The 22,149-nt window shown below is 47.6% G+C and overlaps 2 protein-coding genes across 2 annotated transcripts; both read left to right on the forward strand.

Moving 5' to 3' along the window:
* Window positions 1-149: 149 nt before the first annotated feature.
* LOC127593293 (vasoactive intestinal polypeptide receptor 2-like) lies at window positions 150-6,714 on the forward strand. The gene is made up of 13 exons (XM_052054624.1): window positions 150-452; window positions 1,514-1,613; window positions 1,728-1,835; window positions 2,344-2,441; window positions 3,489-3,586; window positions 4,039-4,186; window positions 4,332-4,482; window positions 4,931-4,991; window positions 5,232-5,301; window positions 5,412-5,503; window positions 5,741-5,879; window positions 6,024-6,065; window positions 6,135-6,714. Exons 1-13 carry the CDS (start codon window positions 414-416, stop codon window positions 6,312-6,314), a joined length of 1,326 nt encoding a protein of 441 aa, XP_051910584.1. The 5' UTR covers window positions 150-413; the 3' UTR covers window positions 6,315-6,714.
* An 11,097-nt stretch (window positions 6,715-17,811) lies between these two features.
* Window positions 17,812-22,084, forward strand: msl2b (MSL complex subunit 2b). The gene is made up of 3 exons (XM_052054615.1): window positions 17,812-17,996; window positions 19,292-20,505; window positions 20,956-22,084. The coding sequence occupies exons 1-3, from the start codon at window positions 17,855-17,857 to the stop codon at window positions 21,253-21,255; spliced, it is 1,656 nt and encodes a 551-aa protein (XP_051910575.1). The 5' UTR covers window positions 17,812-17,854; the 3' UTR covers window positions 21,256-22,084.
* Window positions 22,085-22,149: the final 65 nt, after the last annotated feature.

Raw genomic sequence — 22,149 nt, forward strand, 5'->3', positions numbered from 1 at the left:
GAGGCCGCAAAAATTGACTAAACTGTATTTGTGTGCACCTATTTGAACGACGTTCTTGCTATTTCTGCGATGGTATAGCCTTCATTACTGCCCTGACTTTTGCATGAATACTTGACCATTTTTTTAAAGATACACTTTTGTCCGCCAGAGGTCGCCGTTGCCCAGAAGGTGGGATTGCGCGTGACTCCCATTCGTGTGGCGAGCGCGCGCACCTCTTGCAATGAGCTGCAGTTGAAGCAGCTCATGTGTGCTGCACTCACCTCTGTGCTCCTCGACAACGGAACATGCATGGAAAACTTTTGGGGTTTGTTGTCCGTCGAGTCAACTTTTAAAGGACTTGTGCATTCCGGAACAAGAACAGGCACGGATGTGAAGAAGTCCGGAGGTCCGCAAGTCCGCTGAATGACAAGATCATGAAGTTCATCCTGTTCCTCGTATTCTTCACGCATGAGGTTGGTTCATCATATTCTCATCTCCTATGACAATAACCTCTCATAACTTTGTCGAATCTCCCATGACATCATCTTATCATTTTAACATCTCACATCATCGGAAGTCATTTACATTCGGCCCATGCGCTATGGCATCACCTTCTCGTCTCCCCTGATGTCGTGGTCATTCTTTTCATGCGTTTTAGAGTCATATTGTCCTCTCAACTCGTCTTTTCGTGGATTTTAACACCTCGTACAACGCGCCACATTCCTATTGGCATACGCAGTGACGTCACGTACACATGCGCGATGACATCACACTTCCACGGGCTGCGCGAAGTGTCCAACGATGTGACAAAGTTGGCTGCCAGTGCGTCTGGTTAATGTTTTATCTTCTTTATCTTCTCCGTGTTATCGTTTTGACCCAAAAGCACACACGGGAGTCAACAAATGGTCCACATGCGTGTGGTTCTCTTTGTTTCAACCGAAGTTGTTTTTGTTAATGAATGTGTGTGTGCGAGTGTGTGTGTGTGTGTGTGTGGGGGGGGGGGTAAGTGCACTGAAAACACCCCGACAGCTCATAAATGCTTTAGAGTCTTAATGTAAACAGCCTCTGCCTAACCCCGACCCCCCACTCCCACTCCCCCAAACACAGACACACACACACACACACAGTAACTAACAGTGAAGTTAATCTGACGGACGGACTCAATCAGCTCACTTCTTATTTTGCAGTGTGAGAGTGAAGAGAGCAAAAGCGAGTAAATTGTGGGGAAAGACGTTTTTTTCTGATGCCAGCTGTGTTTACCTGACCAGCGCCAAATTTTCTTTTCGAGGAAAACATTTAGGACACAAACTGCATTCTGCTATTTTTTTTTCCTTTTAAGTAAAACGGTTCCCTCTGTGTTTCAAAAGTTTTCTGCATCATGCTTGTGAAGAATTATAGACACATTGTGCAAGTTTTTTTTTTTTTTTTATCGCAGTGGTGAACTTTGTCCACAAAGCTGCGGCAGTGGCGTTTCTCAACATGAACTTTTGACTTATTCCCAAATCTTGTTCTCTTTTGGTTGATCTCCCGGCAGGCGGCCGGCAGATTTCCTCGCTGCCACTTCAGCTGGGAGATGAAGAGAGCAAGTCAAGAGTGCCATGCAGGCTTGCAGGAGTTAACAGCGCCCCCCGCAGGTGCACTGCGCACTTACACCATCATTGATTATTTACTATTCTTTGTTTGCAGCTTGCAAAAATAAATGCTCAAACCACTTTGCGTTCATTGTTTTCATTTCGTGGATCTCTCAGGATGCGTCGGCGAGTGGGACAACGCTTCATGCTGGCGCAGCGCGGCGGTGGGCGAAGTGGTCACCCAACCCTGCCCTGTGCCCCTCCAGCACCTGTTTGGGAAGAAGGGTAAGTCGTTAGCACGCGACGCTAATTTAGTTAGCATTATCTTCATAGCTCCAGAGATAATTCTGAGTAGATATTTGCTAATTGTGGCCGGCTAATTGTTAGCTTCTTTACGTTAGCTTTTGGTGGGTAATTTAGTCGCTAACTCTCAGCGTCAATACATTAGCCGTCGGGAGTCATTTGCTAATTGTTAGCCATTGTTTGCTAACTGTTGGCAGTTATTTGCTAATTGTTAGCTTCTCTACGTTAGCTTTTGGTGGGTAATTTAGTCGCTAACTCTCAGCGTCAATACATTAGCCGTCGGGAGTCATTTGCTAATTGTTAGCCATTGTTTGCTAACTGTTGTCAGTTATTTGCTAAGTGTTAGCTTCTGTTGTCTTAATTAGGCAGGTATTCGCCAACTGTTGTCTTAAGTACGTCAAGTGTTCGTGAATACTGTGAATGTTGGGGAAGAAGATTGTTTCGCTTTATTTTATTTCACATCATCAACTGCTCCTGTGATGTGCCGTAGGTAACCTGAGCAGGAAGTGCACCCAGCAAGGTTGGTCGGACGTTTACCCCGTCATCGCCGCCGCCTGTTCGTCCAACGACACCGACCAACCAAACGAGGTGAGCCCAATGAGTCAAACACATTTTTTCTTTTTTTTTTTTTTTTGGGCTCACTCCAACATGGCTACGTGGAAAGTGCTGACTTCCTGTCAGGACTCATCATCAGCCTGTGTTTACGTGACGAGGAAGAAGACATGAAAGACGACTTTGTGTTGTCATCGCTGCTAAACAATGTGCCACTTGACTAAAAAGAACACACTGAGACGTTCAATAGGAGTGAAAGATGAACACACACACATACACACACACACACACACACACACCATCACTCTTCCACGCCTGGCATGAGATCTTGTCCAGAGCTGTCAGGTGTGTGTGTGTGTGTGTGAGACTTCATCTCAGGGAAGCTTCTGTTTGTTTCCTGTTGGACGTTCCACGCTTTTCCATCTGGAGAACGTTTCGTGGAAATCGGGCACACGCTCACATATGTAAACACACACACACATGGACATGGATAGACATACATGCACAGCAACGTACAGACACACATGCACACACACGTTGACAGATGCCCGTGCAGAAGTTGGCATGTGTGCAAAGTAACGCGAGCACACGCGCAATACACGAGGACTGACGGACGGACGGATGGCCAGATGGATGGATGGACACAAAGACGCACACAGAAACACATGTAGGGATTTACACACACACACACACACTTTACAGACGCGCACACGTCGACGTACACCCACACAAGTATGCAAGGCAGTTTGTGTGTGTGTGTGTGTGTGTGTGTGTGTGTGAGTGGTTGGCCAGACCCAAACACGTCAAAAAAGACAAAATGTCTCCCAAAATGGACATCTTAAAGCTCGGAGGCTCATAAAAAGAAAGCAGCTGCACTCGAAGACTCGCTCTTCAGCGTTTTTGTGTACGCGTTGCACAACCCGGGTCAGAATTCCTCCTATTGTGCGTCGTCTTACAGCAGAATCTCTTTTAAGTCCCACACAATCCCTTCGGGCTTCAAACTTTGCAGGCAATACTCGAGCATTTTCTTACTGTTGTCCAAAGAAATCCTGACCTGAGAGGATGATGCGTTTGTGTCTTCAGCTGGTGTTCTACAAAGTGGTGATGGGTCTTTCCACGCTGGGTCACAGCTTATCTCTTCTCAGTCTGCTCAGCAGCACCGTCATCATCGCTTTCATCAGGTGTGCGCGCACACCACACACACACATTTTGCATCCCATAGACTAGTTATTGATTATCATTAAGATCCCTTCACGAAGAGTCGTAGCTATGGTTAGCGTCGTCCTGGTGGAGGTCCACTCGCATCTTAAGGCTCATTCTGTATTTTAAAGAGCAGTTATAATAATCGGTAGTTACAATCAAGATGGCGGCATCCTCTTCATCAAGAGGAGTCCCTTTGATTGGCAACAAACGGAGTCTGCTGTGTCCACACCCACAACGGCGCAGACCGGACATTTTTTGATACATGTCGGCATGGCTGGTCTAATACGCCACCGCGACGATTTAGGCAGCATGCCGAGCTGGATTTGGATTAGGTCGTGTACGTGTTTACACACCGTTGCCAAACGTTCATCTTGTTTACATTTTTAACATTCATCCTCCTTCGCCCGCGTAAAACGTTTTTTTTGGGCAGGAGGCTTCACTGCATGAGGAACTACATCCACATCAACCTGTTTGCATCCTTCATGCTGAGGGGCGTGGCCGTGCTCACCAAAGACCTGCTGCTCTTCTCCAACGAGGAGGAGGCGGAGACGCTCGACTGCAGCGTCCAACCCTCGCTGGTGATGTCATCGACGCGCCCCGACATGCTCTAATCAAAATACATCCCTTCATCAGCTCCGCATTTCTTTCACTCTTCACGATACATTTCTCGATGTCGTATGACAACAAAAAAAATCCGTGTGTGCGTCCGTTACGTTGTTGCAGGTGGGCTGCAAGAGCAGTTTGGTCTTCCTGAACTACTCCATCATGGCTAACTTCTTCTGGCTCCTGGTGGAGGCACTCTACCTTCACACGCTGCTCCTGGTGGTCCACGCTCGCTACGCCCGACTCGCCGTCTACTTGCTGATTGGCTGGGGTAGGACACGCGCGGCCGCGGGCCAACCCGTCGGATGCATTGCGCCGCAATTTGCCCTCACCCCTTTTGAAACCTCAACACTCCTTTCAACATTTTTTTTGCCAATTAAACCCTTAATTTGAAATTTAACTAGGTGACTACTATTTTTTTAAACTCCTAACCTGACTGGATATCCTATTTTTCATTTGGAACCCTAATCCATATCTAAGATCCCAAGTCTGACTTGCAACATCCTAGCTTGAAACCCTACGGTGAGACACTGCTGACATTTTCCCAAAACACGTCACCGGGAACAAAACGAGTCATCAGTCTCGGTCTCCAAAGTGTTTTCACTCAGCCGCACGGGATCCAAACATTGTCTGGCTCACAACATCCATCGTGTGTGTGTGTGTGTGTGTGTGTCTGGCCGAGCTTCGCTGTGAACACTTCCTGTCTTTGTGGCCTTCAGGAATTCCGTGCGTGTTCACGGTGGCATGGATCTTATGTCGCCTCCACCTGGATGACACTTGGTGAGTCCTTCCGGGACCTTTCCCAATGCCAAAGAGCGCCATTTGCCACTAAGCCCCTCCCCTTTTCTCTATTATGGCATGGCTGGAGATGAGGTGTGGTGGCGCCTCCGTGGCTCGCGAAACCCGCCCACTGCATTTGAGCCGTAATCCGCATTCTCTAGTTCAGAAAACGACTTTGCGATTCGCTGTTTTTGTCGCGCTAACGAATGAGATGCTAAAATCCTGCGCACTCGATTTCAGGTGCTGGGAAAGGAACGACAACCCTGTTCCCAGCAGAGTGCTGGACTGGCCCATCCTGGCGTGTGTCGTCGTACGTACGCCCCACAACCGGAGCCGGGTGATAGGACTTGTCGGCGACCAGTCCTGAGTGTTACCCTGCTTGTTTTTTCAATCCTGCGCATGTGTGTTGTGTGTCGCCAGGTGAACTTCATCCTGTTCATCAGCATCATTCGCATCCTGGTGCAGAAGCTGCGCTGCACCGACGTGGGCGGCAACGAGCAGTCGCAATACAAGTAAGCCGGCGTCCGTTCTTTTTCTCTTTGCTCACGGTGAACTTTTCAGTATGTAACCATTTACGATGTCCATTAGATTTTAAGGCTTAGGGGGAGGGGGTAGTCAACATGTTCTCAGGACTGTTTTCCCACTCGATTAGCACCCTCTATTGGAGGAAAATTGATACTGCAGCCAAGCGATGAAAAAAGATAATCTGGTTAGCACTTTTTTTTTTTTCTTGGGCTTGTGTGTGCAAGGCGATTGGCCAAATCCACCCTCCTGCTCATCCCTTTGTTTGGGATCAACTACGTGGTCTTCGTCCACCTGATGGAGCCCAGCGATAAAACCATGCGGCGCGTCAAGATCTTCTTTGAACTGGGCCTCGGATCTTTCCAGGTCTCACCATAAAAAATGCCACAATGCTTTTTCTTGATTATGATTATTATTTTTTTAACTTACTTTGACATATAAAGTTGCTGATTGATGATTCCCCCCCCCCCCCCCCCAAACATCCTCATCGTCCAATTTTGTGTGTTTCAGGGTTTCATCGTGGCCGTACTTTACTGCTTCCTCAACTGCGAGGTGAGCTCCAGGCTTCATCCTCCTAAGCGCTTTGCCATCTATTAAAATGTCCCCCCCCCCCCCACCCAGGTCCAAAGCGAGCTGCGGAGGATACGTCGGAGCTTGTCCTTCAAACGCTACGTGAGCGGCCGGGAGTGCGATCTGCGCGCCGCAGCCACGCTGGCCGCTAACGGCGCTGAACACTCGGCCCCGTTCCCCAGGAACTCCCGAACGGCATCCATCTTGCAGACGGAGACCTTTCTGCTGTGACCGCCATGATCCTCAAGGTTCCTCTACAAAAAAAAAAACTATTCATTTTTTTTCACCTTTCATTCTAAATACGCTATCTTCACACGCAACATAGTGCAACTATTTCCTTATTCCGATACATTTCTTTGAAACCCGAATCGTTTATTTCCACCGCTTGCGTCGAATATTATAATGGGACTAATAGCAACACCCTGAAGATTTTGACCTTTTGCTTATAAAGAAAAAGGGCACATAAAAAAAAAGGCTTCAATGCATGTTTTTCGAAGAGAAACTCTACACTAGCATGTGCAGCACATGCAAATTGACCCAGAGGCCGATTCGAACCCCCAACCTCCGAAATGTGGCAGATACGCAAACTACTCGTCAACTCTTTAAATGTGATTAAAAACACCAGAAAATCTTCCAAGTCCCATTTTTTTGTTTGTTTTTTATTACTCTTCTTTTTTGTGACCACTATCAGGCCATTGTCACATCATAAATAAATACACATTTTCATGACACTAAATAAATTACATAGTCAAAGTTGGCCAATAAATAACGCATTAAATAACCAATAAATAATTGTAAGACCCTAAAGTGATTCGATCTTCATCTTCCGAACAAAGTGCGCGTCTTTTTTAATGAAGTGTGGGACGGAGGCGAGGGGAGAAGGTGTAGGATGAAGTGGACGATGAGGATGATGATGGTGGTGGTGGTGGAGATGATGAAGGAGCGGAGGCTGTGGAGGTGAGGATGGCGATCGGCGAGCTTTTGGCCGGCGGGCTGGCGGTCAAAGCCCGAGCGGCGGCGGCTTTGGCGGCGGCCTTCCTGTGAGGGCACAAAGCGAGAATTAGATGAGGATGAAGATGATGGGGGTGGCGATGAGGATGAAGGTGAAAGTCACCTGATGGCGTTGGCCTTCTGGCGGACCCACGGGGCGTTGACCGCAGCGCAGTAGTAGTTATCCTTGGTGTAGAAGCTGCGCGATGAGAACAGTTAGCAGCGTTAGCATGGCGCCATCGAGTCACCGTAATTGCATCAGTGATTGGCCATAGGGGGGCGCTGTTTCACATCTTTCCCTGAAAGCTCGCGTGTTCATGTCTTCTGAGTTTAAATTTCAATGAGAAATGCTTATTTATTAATTTTTTTAGCCTTGAAAAATTCAGCATCTTTTATTCCAGTTTAAACTCCAATTTAAGATGGCAGGAAAATAGTTCTAAGCCATCTCAGTTGGTGTTTAATTTTATTTTTTCTCCCCCAGCTATGGGATTTGGACCGTGCTAAACTTTGTGAGGAGGGGAAGTAAAAAAGTAATACTGTATAGACGGAACAGTGGACTGGTTGCTCGGAGCCACAAGATGGCGTCAAGGCACTCCTTCCCTCCAAATGAAAGTCACTTCAACGTACTTCCTAAAACTCAAGATACCATTCAAAAAATAAAGTAAGTGATACTCACATGATGGCGGGTAGGCACCTGCCCTGAGGAATCTGCACTCGAAATCCAAAGACTTCCTCCGTGATCTCCTTGGAGCTCACTTTGGTGCAGCATTCGGTGGGCTTTCCTACCGGGTCGAAACGCAAACAAGACTTGAGTTTGGTCCTCCCAACACAAATCAAAAGATCAACTTACCTTGGCCGTGTCCGCACTGGACCAGGGCCACCAGAACGGCGGCCAGCAAAAATGTCTTCTGTAGGCTTCCAGAGTTCAGCATTTTAACACCAGCGGGAGATAAGACGGGAAGAATTGGAAAAGAAAAAGTCGAAAGCTCTCTTGGTTTATCTTTCGCTGGAGTGCTGCAGAAGCGTCTGAAGCGACAACTCTCAGGCGGGCACATTTAAGGCGTAAAAAAAAGCAGAAGTGAAGTCTTGCGCTTGAGTCATCATCCCCCCCCCCCCCCCCCCACCCGGTTTTCGCTTTTTCTCATTGACTGACGCCTTCATTTGCTCGGAATTGCTCAAAGTGACCCATGTTGGATCTTTCCGAACGTCATCTTCCGGCTCCGTTTCTTTTTTTTTTAGCTTCTTTTAATCAAGTCGAATTTGACTTTCTGTGAATTACCTGGCCCATGTGTTTTAAAAATGCCGTGTGGTCCTTGAACGCATCACTTTCTACTTTTCTGCTATTTATTTTTGCATGGCATAGATTTAGAGTTTAAATTTTCCACTGTCGCCACGAAGCAGACACATCAAATTATGGTATGGTTTCATTTATTTATTTACTTATATATGTATTTATTAATAAAAAAATTTAACAGGTATTTTCACACACTGACCGCAAAAAACAAAAATGTATTTTTCGCTCAAACAATGTGACAATTGGCACCACGACTTGACAGTTGTCTGAAATTCTCAGATGACACCCCCCTCGGTCAAAAAGGTGTGTTGTGAAACCACATCGTGGGGGATGTGTCACTTGCGGATGTTTGTGTGACTTTTTTTTTTTTTTTAAATATACTCTGTCATCGATTTCTTCATGACATGTCACCACATGAGTCGGGTGGAAACAATGTCAAGTCCCCGCTGTCTCATCCAGGTGCCATTGCCGTCATCCACTTGGCCAACCGCCTTTTGCGTACTTTTTGGGGGCAAAAACTATTGCAAGCATTTGTTTTGTTTTGTTTTTTTACACAACCAACCCAGGTTCTTACTTAGCAACGTGCTTTACAACCAAAATGCTTTTGTTCGGCAGTCTTCGGCGGGTCACCTCATTTAACTCATTCACTCCCAAAGACGTTTTTAAACGTCTTTTCAGACTTGGTCCAGAATTGGCTGGTACTGAATGAGTTAATGCCGAGTCGCCAGTCAGCCTTTGTAACGCGTTGTTTGATTCTCCTGTTAACTGCTTTGTGACAGGCACTTTGCACAGCTCTGTTTTCTGAACTGAATTTGCCCCCAAAAAAAGAACAATGTGCTAATCAATGAATAACTCTGGTTTGACGGAAGGTACTCCTTTGTAAAAGGCACATGGCAGCCTGCCTGGAGTTTCCCAAAAGGCACCTGAAGGCCTCTCAGACCATGAGAAAAAAAATCTTTGGGCCTGATGAGCCAAAGATTGAACCTCTTCCTGACTGTTGTTTGTGCAGCAAACAGCAGCTCGGAATACCGAGCTTGTTGGAGTCTTTATAGGGGGCGCTAGAGAGCATTCCCACTTTTGGACGCCCTCATTCCTCTGGGGAACTTCACTGTTGACGTGGTCCAATGACAGTGACACATGCTAGGGGTGTGATTGACTCGTGTGACCGCCACCTTACCTCTCTGAGCTCATCCGCCCCTACACACCTGCCTGGCGCCTCAGGTCTGTGGACCAGTCTTTGTTAGAAGTACCAAGAACTAAACTCAGGCTCAGAGGGGATCGAGCCTTTTCTGTTGCTGGTCCCTCTCTCTGGAATGACCTCCCACTGAACATTCGGCAAGCCTCCTCGCTGCCCATCTTTAAAGCCCTCCTCAAAACCCACTTGTATTCTTTGGCGTTCGACTCGGCATGATTTTACTGCTTGGTGCTTTCTACCGCCTTTATTACCATTTCGTCTTACTGTTTATTGTGTATGTTAAATCGCTCCATGTACAGCACTTTGTATGCAGCGATGGCTGTTTGAAAGTGCTCTATAAATACTGTTGACTTGACTTGACTCTGTGCTCGTCACGGATTGTCCGAAAAGGGTGAAGAAGGTCAGAAGGAACCAAACGCATTGATGAGAATTTCAAGAACTGTTGTATTTGTGTTCCTTGAGAGGCGTTGCCTAGGTAGTGACGTTCTGAGTCGGAGCAGGGCGGTCTGCATGTTAGTGTCTGGGCATGAGTTGTGAACGACTGCTGCTCCTTGCAAGTGTTCTCATTTTGTATTTGTTTGTTGGGCTGTCAATCAGGAGCCAAAGTGCATTCGCGACAATGACTCTTTGCCCACATGCAAGAATTTTAGATGCCCAACCTCATTGGTGTTCACCAAAGTGCTGCAGCTGCTTAAATGTAAATTAAAACACCAGACAAGTTCATTACATTTAAAAAAAAAAAATTTATTCGTGACCTCTGGTAACCAAGGTGCCAATCATAACATCATCAATAAATAAAACAAAATAAGTTACAAAGTAGCATTTTTCTAAATGGTACTTTTGTTTTTGTTTTTAATAAATAAACACGATAACCCAATTCGATTCATGAACTAATAAATAATTGTCAGACGCAAAAGCGATTCGATCTTCATCCTCCCACAAAGTGCTCGTCTGCTTGGCGAAGTCAAAAAGATGCAAGGGCTTAGGGTGAGGATGATGATGACGGTGCAGATGACGAAGGGGCGGAGGCCGCCGAAGTGATGATGGCGAGCAGCGACTTTTTGGACGGCGGGCTCGTGGTCAGAGCCTGAGCGGCGGCGGCCTTCCTGTGAGGAACACGAAGCGAGAGGAAGATGAGGATGAGGTGGATCATGATGATGATAAAGATGATGAGTATGATGGTGAAAGTCACCTGATGGCGGCGGCCTTCTGGAAGACCCACGGGGCGCGGATTGCGGCGCAGTAGGAGTCGTTTTGGGTGTAGAAGCTGCAGGACGACAACGGTTAGCATCGTTAGCTTGGTGTCGCCAAGTCATTGCGAGTGCTCTGTGTCGATTTTATCGGCAGCTACAGTTGGCTGTTGGGGACGGTGCTGTGCACACGATTGGCTGTAGGGGGCGGTGCTGCGCAGCTTTTCCAGAAAGCCGCAAGGTTGGACCGCACCGCGGTGGCGCAAACGGACGGCGGTTTGAGTTGGGATTTGAATTTTATTAACCGACTTGACTGAAAGCCGGCGCAAGCTCAATCATTGTAATCATGAAGTCCAGGTGAGCGGCTGTTATGAAAGATATGCGGAGCTGCGACCTTTTTACGTGGTGGGATCAAGTGATACTCACATGACAGCGGGCAGGCACGGCAATCGAGCCTTTGCGTCCACTCGGTAGGCGAAGATTTCCTCCGTTAGCTCCACGTCGCTGACCCTCCTGCAGCATTCGGTGGGCTTACCTAACGGGCCAAAACACACCAAGATTTAGTTTCGTGCTCCGGCGCAAATCAGAAGATCCAACTTACCTTGCCCATGTCCGCACTGGACCAGGGCCACCAGAACGGTGGCCAGCAAAAATGTCTTCTGCAGGCTTCCAGAGTTCAGCATTTTAACACCACTGGGGAGATAAGACGGGACAAATCGAAAGAAGACCTCTTGGTTTGTGTTGGAGAATTTTGTGAAGCGGCAACAATCGGACATCCGAATTTAAGGCGTAAAAAAAGCAGAAGTGAAGTCGTGTCAAGAGTTTAATCATCCTCCCTTTTCTCTTTCCGGATTCTCTTCTTCTGAATGGACAACACCCTCATTTGCTGGGAATCACTCGAGTGACCAAAGTCGGCTGAACTCGATGTTGTGGTGCAGTTTTTTTTTTTTTTTTTGGTGGCACCTTTGATCAACGCGCTGTTGAGGAATTGACCAAACTGGAATGTCGGGAAAATGTCTAATCTGCACAATGAAAACCAAATGGCAGCATTGAGCGGGGAAATGCAAATTTTCCTCTACTCACTCTACATAGAGAATATTTTTTTAAATAGTTTTAAATAATGAAAGAAAATATGAATGAATAAAGGAAAACAAGGAAAAACCCATGAAGATTAAAAAAAAGCAGACTGTGAGTTTGAGTGAAGTTGTCATAAAATAGCTTTATTAGTGCAAAAAGAAAAAGAGGTATCAAATGCGCAAAAGATGGATGAATTCTATTCAGTCGAATTTAAGATATGGAGATATTTATTGCACAGTATTAACGTTGAAGTATTGCACAGCGGGGGTGACAGATCGGCATTTGCTCGGGTAGTTTTTTTTAGGCCCCACGCTGGTGTCGCATCTGCCAGATGGGAGAAGTTTGACGAGCATGTTTTTTTTGGGGGGGGGTTGTTTTTTTTTTGGGGGGGGGTCATGTTGTGTGCCCCCTTTTGCGGCACGGCTTACAAATGAGTCGTTTCATGGTTTGAAGGCTCCTCCACCGATGTGTGTGTGGTCTACTTCTGTTGTGCATCTGTAAAATTTGCTGAGCAATTTGTGGGGAATTCTATATTTTCTTCAGCTTCCTCAAGAAGTGCTGTCTGTGCTGAGCATTCCTGCCTGCGGTTTTGTCTGTTGCGGGTTGTGTGTGTGGTGTGTGTGTGTGTCACTACCGGATCTTTTGATGTGACTTGCTCTTTCTGTCTTTCCATTTTCTTTCTGACATGTCACCACATGATCGGCACGGAGACGGGGTCAAGTGCCACAAGGGTCTGCTCTCGCTTAGCGCACTATGGCCCCCAAAAATAGATCCGCTTTTTCTGAAATGCTTCCGATTTATATTGAAGTCTACTTTGAATTTAAGCGTCATTCTCTTTTCTCTCAACAGCAGGTTCTCAGACTACACTTATTTGTAGCTCGTGATAAAATACGATTTCATATCTGTCCTGATATGTCAGCATGAGCGATTAAAAGCCACGTCATCGGACCTTGACTTGATATTTATTTGCAGCCTACAGATTTAAATCTTTTTTTTTTAATTTTGTGTCATCCTGATGAACATTTTGAAAACAAAAGACAATTGTTCGTTCGTGTCATTGACACAAATGTGGCAGCGCCGAAGTAAATCAGCCGTCGAGCACGGTGCGTTCCCACGTGAAAGAAATATGTCAAGGGTCAAACAAGTGATGAGTAAAGGAGGCGTACGATGGAAAATGTGGACATCATTCGTGATTTCTAATCGTGCCCGTGATTCCTTCCGGCATGAGTGTGTTCTCCCTTTTTTACGCAAACAGGAAGGATGTGTGTGTGCGTCTTTTTATGTGTGTGGCCAGCTGAGTCAGGCTATGCTAAGATGAGGTAACAGCAATCCTCATCAGTCTGTCAATAAATGTGTAAATATTTGTAAATTGTCAAGTCATGACCGCTATTCTTTCTCTTTTTATCATTTCATTATTTTCATTTTTCTTTGCGAAGGAAAGAAAAATGTAGCTTGCTCTTGTGAACAATCCATTTAAAAAAAGTTTTTGGAAAGTCGTAAAGCAGTTGTCGGCAGTTTCTCGTTCTTGTTCGTCTTTGGTGACACCCAGTGGAGAAGACTGGCACTACAAATAGGGGCAACGGCAAAATCTTGGCTCACTTTAGTTCTTTGCTTACTTATTTGACGCCAAGTGAACATCCAGTCAAAGATCCAATCAGCGTTTATTTTTGTAGCTTAAAAAATGCAACAAATATACAAAAAATAACTTTTTGGGGAGAAGAGGATATTCGTGTAAGAAAAAAAATAAATAGAAAATAAAAAAAAATCCGGTGTGACATGTTCAGTTGGAGGACCACATGGACATTGCCGGAGGACACTTCAACTTGTTCTAAAACGGAAGACAAACGCGAATTAGCACAAGTGTACATTTACTGAGCCACGCTTGGGTGGTGACAATCAACACATTTTTGAGTAATACCAAAAACGTCTAGTCAAGGCTGTTCGTCATTCGCTCCGCCGCGATAGCACAGATTATTTTTGGTTGTTGGTGGGTTTTTTTTTGTATTTTATTTTATTTATTTTTTGTACACAGTAGAATTGTGCTGTAGTGGAGTTCCATGGAAGAGATGACGCCTATGTTGTTATTTCAAGTTGAAAAATTCTACATAGAGGTTCTGTTTCGTAAATAACAATAATTTACATTATTGCTTCTAGCCCCTCAATGATGTTTCATATGATATGTTGGCATTAAAAAAATAGATTGCAATTACTGACATTTAAAAGTCTGATTTGAGACGGTGAAATGTGTTTCACCGGGGGATTCGCTGTACTGTGTTGAGAGGTCAGGAAGCACCGATTGCAAATATGGAGGGAAAAAAATGATCTAAAAGAGAGCTGATTTTGTTTACGAGTGAGGAAGTCTTGATGCAAGATTCTCCTCTTCCTCCTCCATTTCCTTTTAACGCGCTGTGGGAACATTTGTCTTTTGCGCTTGTTAACATTCCGACTGTCACTGAAACCCTTGAATTGTCACAAACACTTTGAGCGGGCCCACCCTCCTATCTCCTCCGACCACCCGATCTCGATTTTAACTCTTTACACGTGGGAAAGGAGTGCCGTGTAATTTACCGCGACTCACTTTATTCGGTACAGCACTCAGTGGCTGTGACAGTTATTAGACGACATGCCCGCCCCCCCCGCCCCCACTTGCGATACATCAACCTTTGCTTTTTATGATGGGGGACGATCGCCTCAATTCAGTTCACGTGCGATCCACATAACTCATTTGGAAGCAATTTAAATGTGGCTTGTAAAATAGCTTTTAACAGTCAAGCACACATCAGCTTCACTGTTGTCAATTGTACACATTTATGCGGGTCGAAACATAATTTTGTGAGCTGTTCGAGTCGGCAAGACACTTTTGAAACTCGAACGAATACAAGACGAAGTTGTTTTGTCTCGTTCTGGCGGGTCTGGTCGTGTTCCTTGTGTATGTGGGCTCTGTGGCATCTGATGAAAAGTCTGTGGTCACAAGTGAGGCACGATAATGGGCCTGGATATTCAACTGAATCTGACTCGAGTGTATGTCGAACCCAACTGCAGTATACCACACGACAGGAATGTTAACTGCAAAATCCAGATGGGAATGGGGTTTGAAGCCAGGTCATGTCATGCTATGAAATCAGGCAAACATGTTCAGGTAAAAGTCGCGGTTGAGCGTAGCAGGTGAGGCAAGAAGGTCGGGCAGGTAGACAGGGTTGGCAACTGAAGATAATTCCAAGAAAGCTTGTGCTAGTACATCTTTCATAAGTACTGAGCGAACAATCTGACAATGAGTCAGTCAAGAGTCTGAAATAGTTGATCTGGGTGGAGGAGTGAAAACCACTGGGGGAGTGCAAAGGTGACAAATGGTGCTCAGCTGTTTGAGAGTGACAAAGTGAGCACAATTATTTTCTTCACCCTATCTGTTCTTATGTATTTTAATTTTGGTCGTGGTCATCACACATATTTTATGTTAGCCCTTTTATTCGTCATGTTTGTTACAGCATGTTATGCAACAGCTATTACGTTTTTTTAATGAAAACCTTTACAGTGGACGACTGAAAAAATACCTTTCATGTTTCATTTAAATAAAGTTATTTCCATGGCTGTCAAAAAAATTGTAAAACCTAATCTCTGATCAACTTCTTGGGATATTTACTTGTGGTGTCCCACAGGAGTCAGGGTTGGGGCCCAAGCCGTTATGATTGCTGGATGATAGACACATGTTCAAGATTTTTGACAGTGTTTAAACACGCTCACCTTATCCATCATGTCTTTGAGCCACTTGGCCGCAGGACTGACACACCACTGTTTGCTTCTCTTGGTTACGATGCTACAAAAGAGTTCAAATCATGAGTGGTTTCGCCCCCACGCAGTATCCATGCTGAGTTGCGATCACACAAGTTCCAGGGATGATCCTAATCAAAAGAACCGTCATGCGCTGTTCTGTTTGTGTGTGTGTGTGTTTTTTTGGGGGGGGGGGTTGGTGTCGCTTACAGGAAAGCGTGCTGCTTGCAGTCCTCTCGTGGTTTTTGCTCAAAGCACCGCATGATACGCAGAAACCTCCTGGAGCTTACACTGCGACAGCAAGGCAGCCGCACATCCGGAACGTTGGAATCCACTGCAGAATCACAGAACAAGAAATACATATGCAGTGGTGGTCCATGTATTTGGTACCTTGGCCTATACAAACGCAATACAAAAGCACGTAAGTGTGCTACATACAGCACGATTAATGTATTTAAAATTGAGGTCAGAGCTACTGATATTGTTTAGACTAACGGAGAAGGATTTATCCTCCCACTGCAGCTGTATGTCACCCACAAATTTACCTTGTATCAGCACAAATCCAAAGATGAAGAGGAAAATACAACATCGGGTCTCGAGAGTGGTCCACATCCTTAAACGCTCCACGAACTGGACTCTGCTGGTGATGTGATAGAAGCCCGATGCGTGTTGACCTTAAGTACTACGAGGACACGCGGCAAAATAGGAAGCATGTGTACCATGCACATGTGTGTGAAGTGGAAAATATAATTAGGCAGTCGGAAAAAGGTGCGGAAGCTGCCAGAGTTTAGCATCATTGTGCCCATATATGCGCAAAAGATTTATTTTAGTGCAATGTGTGAGTCAGGGGGAATCACGGCTCTACTAAGAATAGACCTCATAGGGAGCAGGCGACGACACTATAAAGCATAATGATTTTAAAACATTGTGGCGCGAGACACTGCTGAAACACTCCAAGAAGAGGAATTAGTCACAGCCATGTGCTCACTATTAAAAATTGTTGTACAATCAGCTGTCCATTTTCTACAGTGCTTATCCTCATTATGGTTGTAGGTGCTACAGACGACGCAGCAGACAGAGCAAAGCTCTATGAGGCAATTACAGGAATTAAAATGCAACGATCAAGATGCAATTTCATTAATTTCCTTGACAATTATGATTATGAATAGAGATCTAAGATAACACCTTCAAAACATTTAAATTCTTTTGTTTTATTTTGAAACAAAGTTGATATCCTGGTCAGATTCATTCATGAGCGTCTCGTGACGTCAAACTACGTCATAAACGTCCTCGCGAGATTTGCGGCACAGCGCCCCTAGGTGGACGTGTGTGGGAAAGGCGACAGGCGGTATGTGGACTACGCCGCTGCTAGCTGTAGCATCCAACACAAACACGGACTAAATTCAGTTTCCGTGGCCGCTGGCTCCACCGACGCTCGGAGAGGTTTTTTATTTCGGTTCCAAGTTTCCTTTTGGACGCCTCAAGACCACCGAGGGGAGCAACGGCAAGAGTTGAACCCCGCTGACACCCGCGCGGAGCCCCTGCGGCCTGCTTCCTCAGCCCGCTTTCCTGTGTAGTTCGGGCGGCTAGCGCCGTCACGAGAGCCCGAGGCTTTCGCTGCCCTCAGCTTTGCGCTCCCAAGCGAACCGGTGGAGCCGCGAAATTCTTCCTTGACGAACTGAAAATCTCATCCAGGGGGGACTGCTAGCTCGTCGACGGCCAGGCGCTGCTCCTTGTGGCCAAAGGAGAGCTTGTTGGCGACGACGCGGCCTTTTCGGTTGGTTTGTTGTGGGCCGCCATGAGTCTCGGCGAACAATAACAAGACACGGAAGACCACTGGTCCGGTACCGAGCCCGCCTTCCATGACACCAGCCCGGCGGCCGCTTTTCAAACCGGGCCTAGGACGCACACCGACTATGGAAGTATCGCGGTGCAGCCGCAGCAAAGCTGGTCATTTTTGTAACCAAAGCCCCAATGAGAGAGCACCGGCCGAGCAGCTCTGAAGCGACGTCCAGGCTTCGGTCTGCACACTATGCTCCACCGACCCGAACCAGGGCCTGCTTGTGTACGACTCTGCATTGAGGATAAATTTGGGATGGGAGTGAGGAAGCGAGGTTAAGACCCTGGCCCCATATGTTGTCTTCAAAGCCCCCAGTGTCCATTCGCCGCGTGTCGTCTTTGTGTTTCCCGGACACTTTGTTGCTGCTTTGAACGCATCAGAACCGAGCTGACCGGCTCGCCGGGTCAGGCCGCTGCGATGAACCCGGTGAACGCGACGTCGCTCTACGTGTCTGCGAGCCGCTCGGTGCTGCAGTGCGACCCCCGAGACCCCCGCGCCCTGTCCGAGCTGTGCAAGCTACTGCCTTTCTTCCGACAGTCTGTGTCCTGTTTGGTCTGCGGTGAGTGCGAGAATGCGATAAAAAAGTTGTCTTTTCATCATTTGACTGGCTTGCTTTGCGTGGTTGTTGTCAGCTGCCATGCGAGCGGTTTTTTTCCGCGATGATGCGTTTAAGTGCAGTCGGAAGTGACGAAGAGTAATTCACAATTTAGTCGCAATGCAACTATTCAAGTCATTGTCCCACATCACTTCGAAACACGCATCGTGCCGCCATCCTACCCATCCGTAGCACTATTTTACATTCCGTTTACATTCTGACAGTTTACTGACCCGGGCAGAACCGCTGCACGTTATGAGACGAATCTTTATTGTATTGACTAAAAGTATTGCTTTCAACATGTTTCGCAAGGCAGCATTCCAATCAGAAGGGAAAAGTAATGAAATATTGTCCCCGCGGCAATGTGAGCTTATGTTTTCCCGAGGATAGTGAAGGCAGCTTCCAGCATCACGACACACCCCCTTTTGTGCTCTTGCGCTGCTGCTGTTTTGGATTTCCATGTGACTCGAGCAGAGTGAATTTTCAGTGGGGGGAAAAAAAGGTCATAAGTATAATTTTAAAAAATTCTGACGTTCTGGATTCAACGTAACATATGCCAAGTGGATGGGTGGGTGGACTGGTTGAATTTTTTTTTTAACGTTCTCTTTCCTGTTCATCCTCCTCAGTCCGAATGAATGATCAATACGAGACAGTGGCCCATACAACTTGCGGTTGCCCTTATCAATGAGCCTTCATCCTATTTTTTTTCTCCTGCCTGCAGCTGCAGACGTTAGCGGCCAACGTTGCTAAGGAAGCGGCGCTCAAAGAGCCGTTTGTCGCCGCGGAATATAAATAAACACACTTGAGGCAGCTGTGAGGAGACAGGAAGGAGGAAAAGTTCATCCATTCCAGATATAATGCTCGTGATGAAAAAAAGGCTCCCGGATGTTAAAAAGAAGGAAGGTGGGCTGCATGGGGGCGTTGATAAGAGTCGTCTGACTGAAAGAGTTTGTTTAGTCAGGGTTGAGTAATTAGTTTTGTGTTCTAGTGCTTCGTCAAACACGCAATGGTCAAGAGTAACTTTCCTTACAATTCAACATTTAAACATGCCTACCATTTTTTTTTCTTGCCACCTAAATCTGAGTTGAATTGAATAAAAAAAGTCTTGGGGACCTACTGAGGCTATTTGGTGACATTTTGGAGTGTGGGAAAGCTCTCAAAACGGTGAATTAGGTGCCCTGATGCTGATCAATTTGCACTATGGCCTTAATTTTTTTTTCTGTACTTTAATGTTTGCCGTCCTCCATCTTGCGTCGCAGGTAACCTGCTGCAGGACCCCATGGCCCCCACCGACTCATCGTGTCAGCATTATGTGTGCCGTGGGTGCAAAGGTCAACGGATGCAGCTGAAGCCGTCGTGCAGCTGGTGCAAAGACTATTCGCGGTTCCAGGAGAACCGGCAGCTGTCCCTGTTGGTGCGATGCTATCGCAAGCTGTGCCTGTACATCACGCACTCGCCGCTCGCCCCACACATCGCCGGCGCCGCCGCCGACTCGCCCGACCTGCAGGCCGTCCTCAACGAGGGCCTGCGGCTGGCCGAGAGCGAGTCCGAATCTGAACTTGAGCCTGACCCCGCGGAAGGCGAGGCGCCACCCGAGGAAGCGCCGCATCCCAACGAGGTCGCCACCACCACCGCCGGTGTCAACGGGCTTCACGATTGTAACGGATTGGGCTCCTCGCTGGATCCGGGCCGAGCGGTCGTCAAGCAGGAGGACTTTTGCGAGGAGATCCCGACGGGGGCGGTGGCGGTGGGGGGCCTTTGCGACTTGGGCGGCTTCGGCGACGAGCTGAAACACGGAACGGGGCCGCTGCTGCTGAGCGTGGAGGAGGTTCTGCGGACTCTTGACACGGACACCGAGCCCGACGACCCCCCCACGCCTCTGTCTGTCAACGGGCCTCTCTGCCCGGCCCTCCCTCTGGAGAGCAGCTGTCACCCCTTCCGCCCTCACCCGCAAGCGCCCACTACGTCCCCCAGCGCCGCCCCCCGTGGACCTTCTCGCTGCCAACGCAAGCGCTCCCGCTCGGAAAGCGACAGCGAGAAACTGCGGCCCCTCCCCATTGACAGCCTCCTGCGGGGAACCCCTCCCAACGGCGCCCCCCACTGCCCCCGCCTCGGCGCCACACCCGTGTGCGACTTTCCCGCCGCCACGCCCCATTTCCACTTGGCGCCCGTGCCCAACGGCGGCCCGCCCAAGGTGGGCAAGGCCCCGCTGGGCTCCAGCAAGCCGCCCAGGAAGACGGGGGAGCACCACGGGTGCGCCAAAAAGGCCAAGGCCAGGGCCCCCAAGCCCCGCTCGCAGCCCCGCGGGCCCCCCCACCCCCACGCTCACCCGCTCAGTCACCCGGCCAGCCCCTCCAAGCCGCTGTACAAGAAGCCCGTGGAGAAGAAGGGCTGCAAGTGCGGCCGAGCCACACAGAACCCCTCGGTGCTCACCTGCAGGGGGCAGCGCTGTCCGTGCTACTCCAACCGCAAGGTGAGCAACCGAGCACGAGGCAGACGGCCAATGCCAGACATCAAAACCTTTTGTTATCTCTTTATTACCGGTAATTGAAATACATTTATTATTGCTACTAACATTACTATCATGCTGATCGTCATCGTTATAAAATGATCCGATGGAAATAGTGAAATGCATTTTTAAATTCTACTCCTTTTTGTAATTTAGCTTTTTTTAAATATTCATTTCATTTTATTCTAATTTTGTTCATGGTTTTAACTACTTTTGCCACTGGGGGGCACTTTACTGTACTCTAATGCAATTTTGGGTGGTTTTAACTACTTCCACCACTAGGGGCACTGCACGGCATTGTCAGGCAATCACTGGTGGCAGAATACAGTTTTAGTGGGGGCGCCAAGACAAGACAATGCCTACAAAATGTATCTACATCTAACCTATTCATTTGTGTGTATGTGTGTTTTGTAGGCGTGCCAGGACTGCATCTGCCGCGGCTGCCAGAACTCGTACATGGCAAATGGCGAGAAGAAGCTGGAGGCCTTCGCCGTGCCCGAGAAAGCCCTGGAGCAGACACGGCTGACGCTGGGCATCAACCTCACCAGCATCGCCGCCGCCGCCCTGCGGGGGCCGGCCGGCGCCGCCCCCGGCGCCGCCCTGCTCAACGTGGCCGGCGCTACGGGCTCGCCGGTCGCCACCGCCTTCCTGTCGGCGGCGGGTCACGACGGCCGCGCCTTTGACGACTCGCTGGAGATGCACTTTGACTGTTGACTTTCCACCCACTCGAAAAACTTGGTGCCCCCGTCTCGCACGCATTCCCGTCGGGTCACCCCGGGGACGTGGCGGTCACGTGTCTTTTACCGTCACGCCCGTCGCCGTTAGCTTTGTCGTCGTCGTCGTCGTCATCACTGACTGGTATAATTTATATCGATGAATGTTTTGTACATGAACCTCCGTGGAAGCCATTGTAGGATCTATTTTATACATTACGTCTTAGACAGGGCAGCACAGTGGGTGGAGTGGTTGACACTTCTGGTTCGCAGTTCTGCGTTCGAATCTGGGCTTCCTGCGTGGAGTTTGCGTGTTCTTTTCCCAACATGCCAAAAACATGCATGTTAGGTTAATTGAAGACTGTAAATTGTCCATAGGTGTGAATGGGAGTGTTTGTCCTGTGATTTACGAGTGACCGGTCCTCAGTCAGGACTCGAATCCAAGAAAGCAGAAATTCAAATATACCTCCCAATTTTTCAATCTTGACTTTGAAAAATGAAGCCAACAATTGGCGCTTTAAGCTGAAAAATCCCACAAGCTCAACACTAATAAGAAGAAGCAGACACAAACATTTTGCCGCCATGTTCAAAACGCTTGGCGCATTTTTGTGGTTGCGGGTTTGAATCCAACCTCCCGGGTTTCCTCTCTGAACTTTTCTTCCTCCCAAATTCCAGGAACATTGTTCAATTGAAGACACGAAATTGGCCCCAAGTGTGAGTGTTTGTCTGGCGACTCCGAGGAGGACAACAGAAAACGAATGATTGAAGTCTGCTTGCGACATACACCACAGGCGCACCACGGAGGGCCTGTGTGTTTTGGCAATTCTGGCTGGAAGTTCAAAAAAAAATGTGACAGGAAGTGAAAACAAACAAAACGAAAAACATCCACCAGCTT

The sequence above is a fragment of the Hippocampus zosterae genome, chromosome 20 (assembly GCF_025434085.1).
Source record: "Hippocampus zosterae strain Florida chromosome 20, ASM2543408v3, whole genome shotgun sequence".
Lineage (NCBI taxonomy): Eukaryota > Metazoa > Chordata > Actinopteri > Syngnathiformes > Syngnathidae > Hippocampus > Hippocampus zosterae.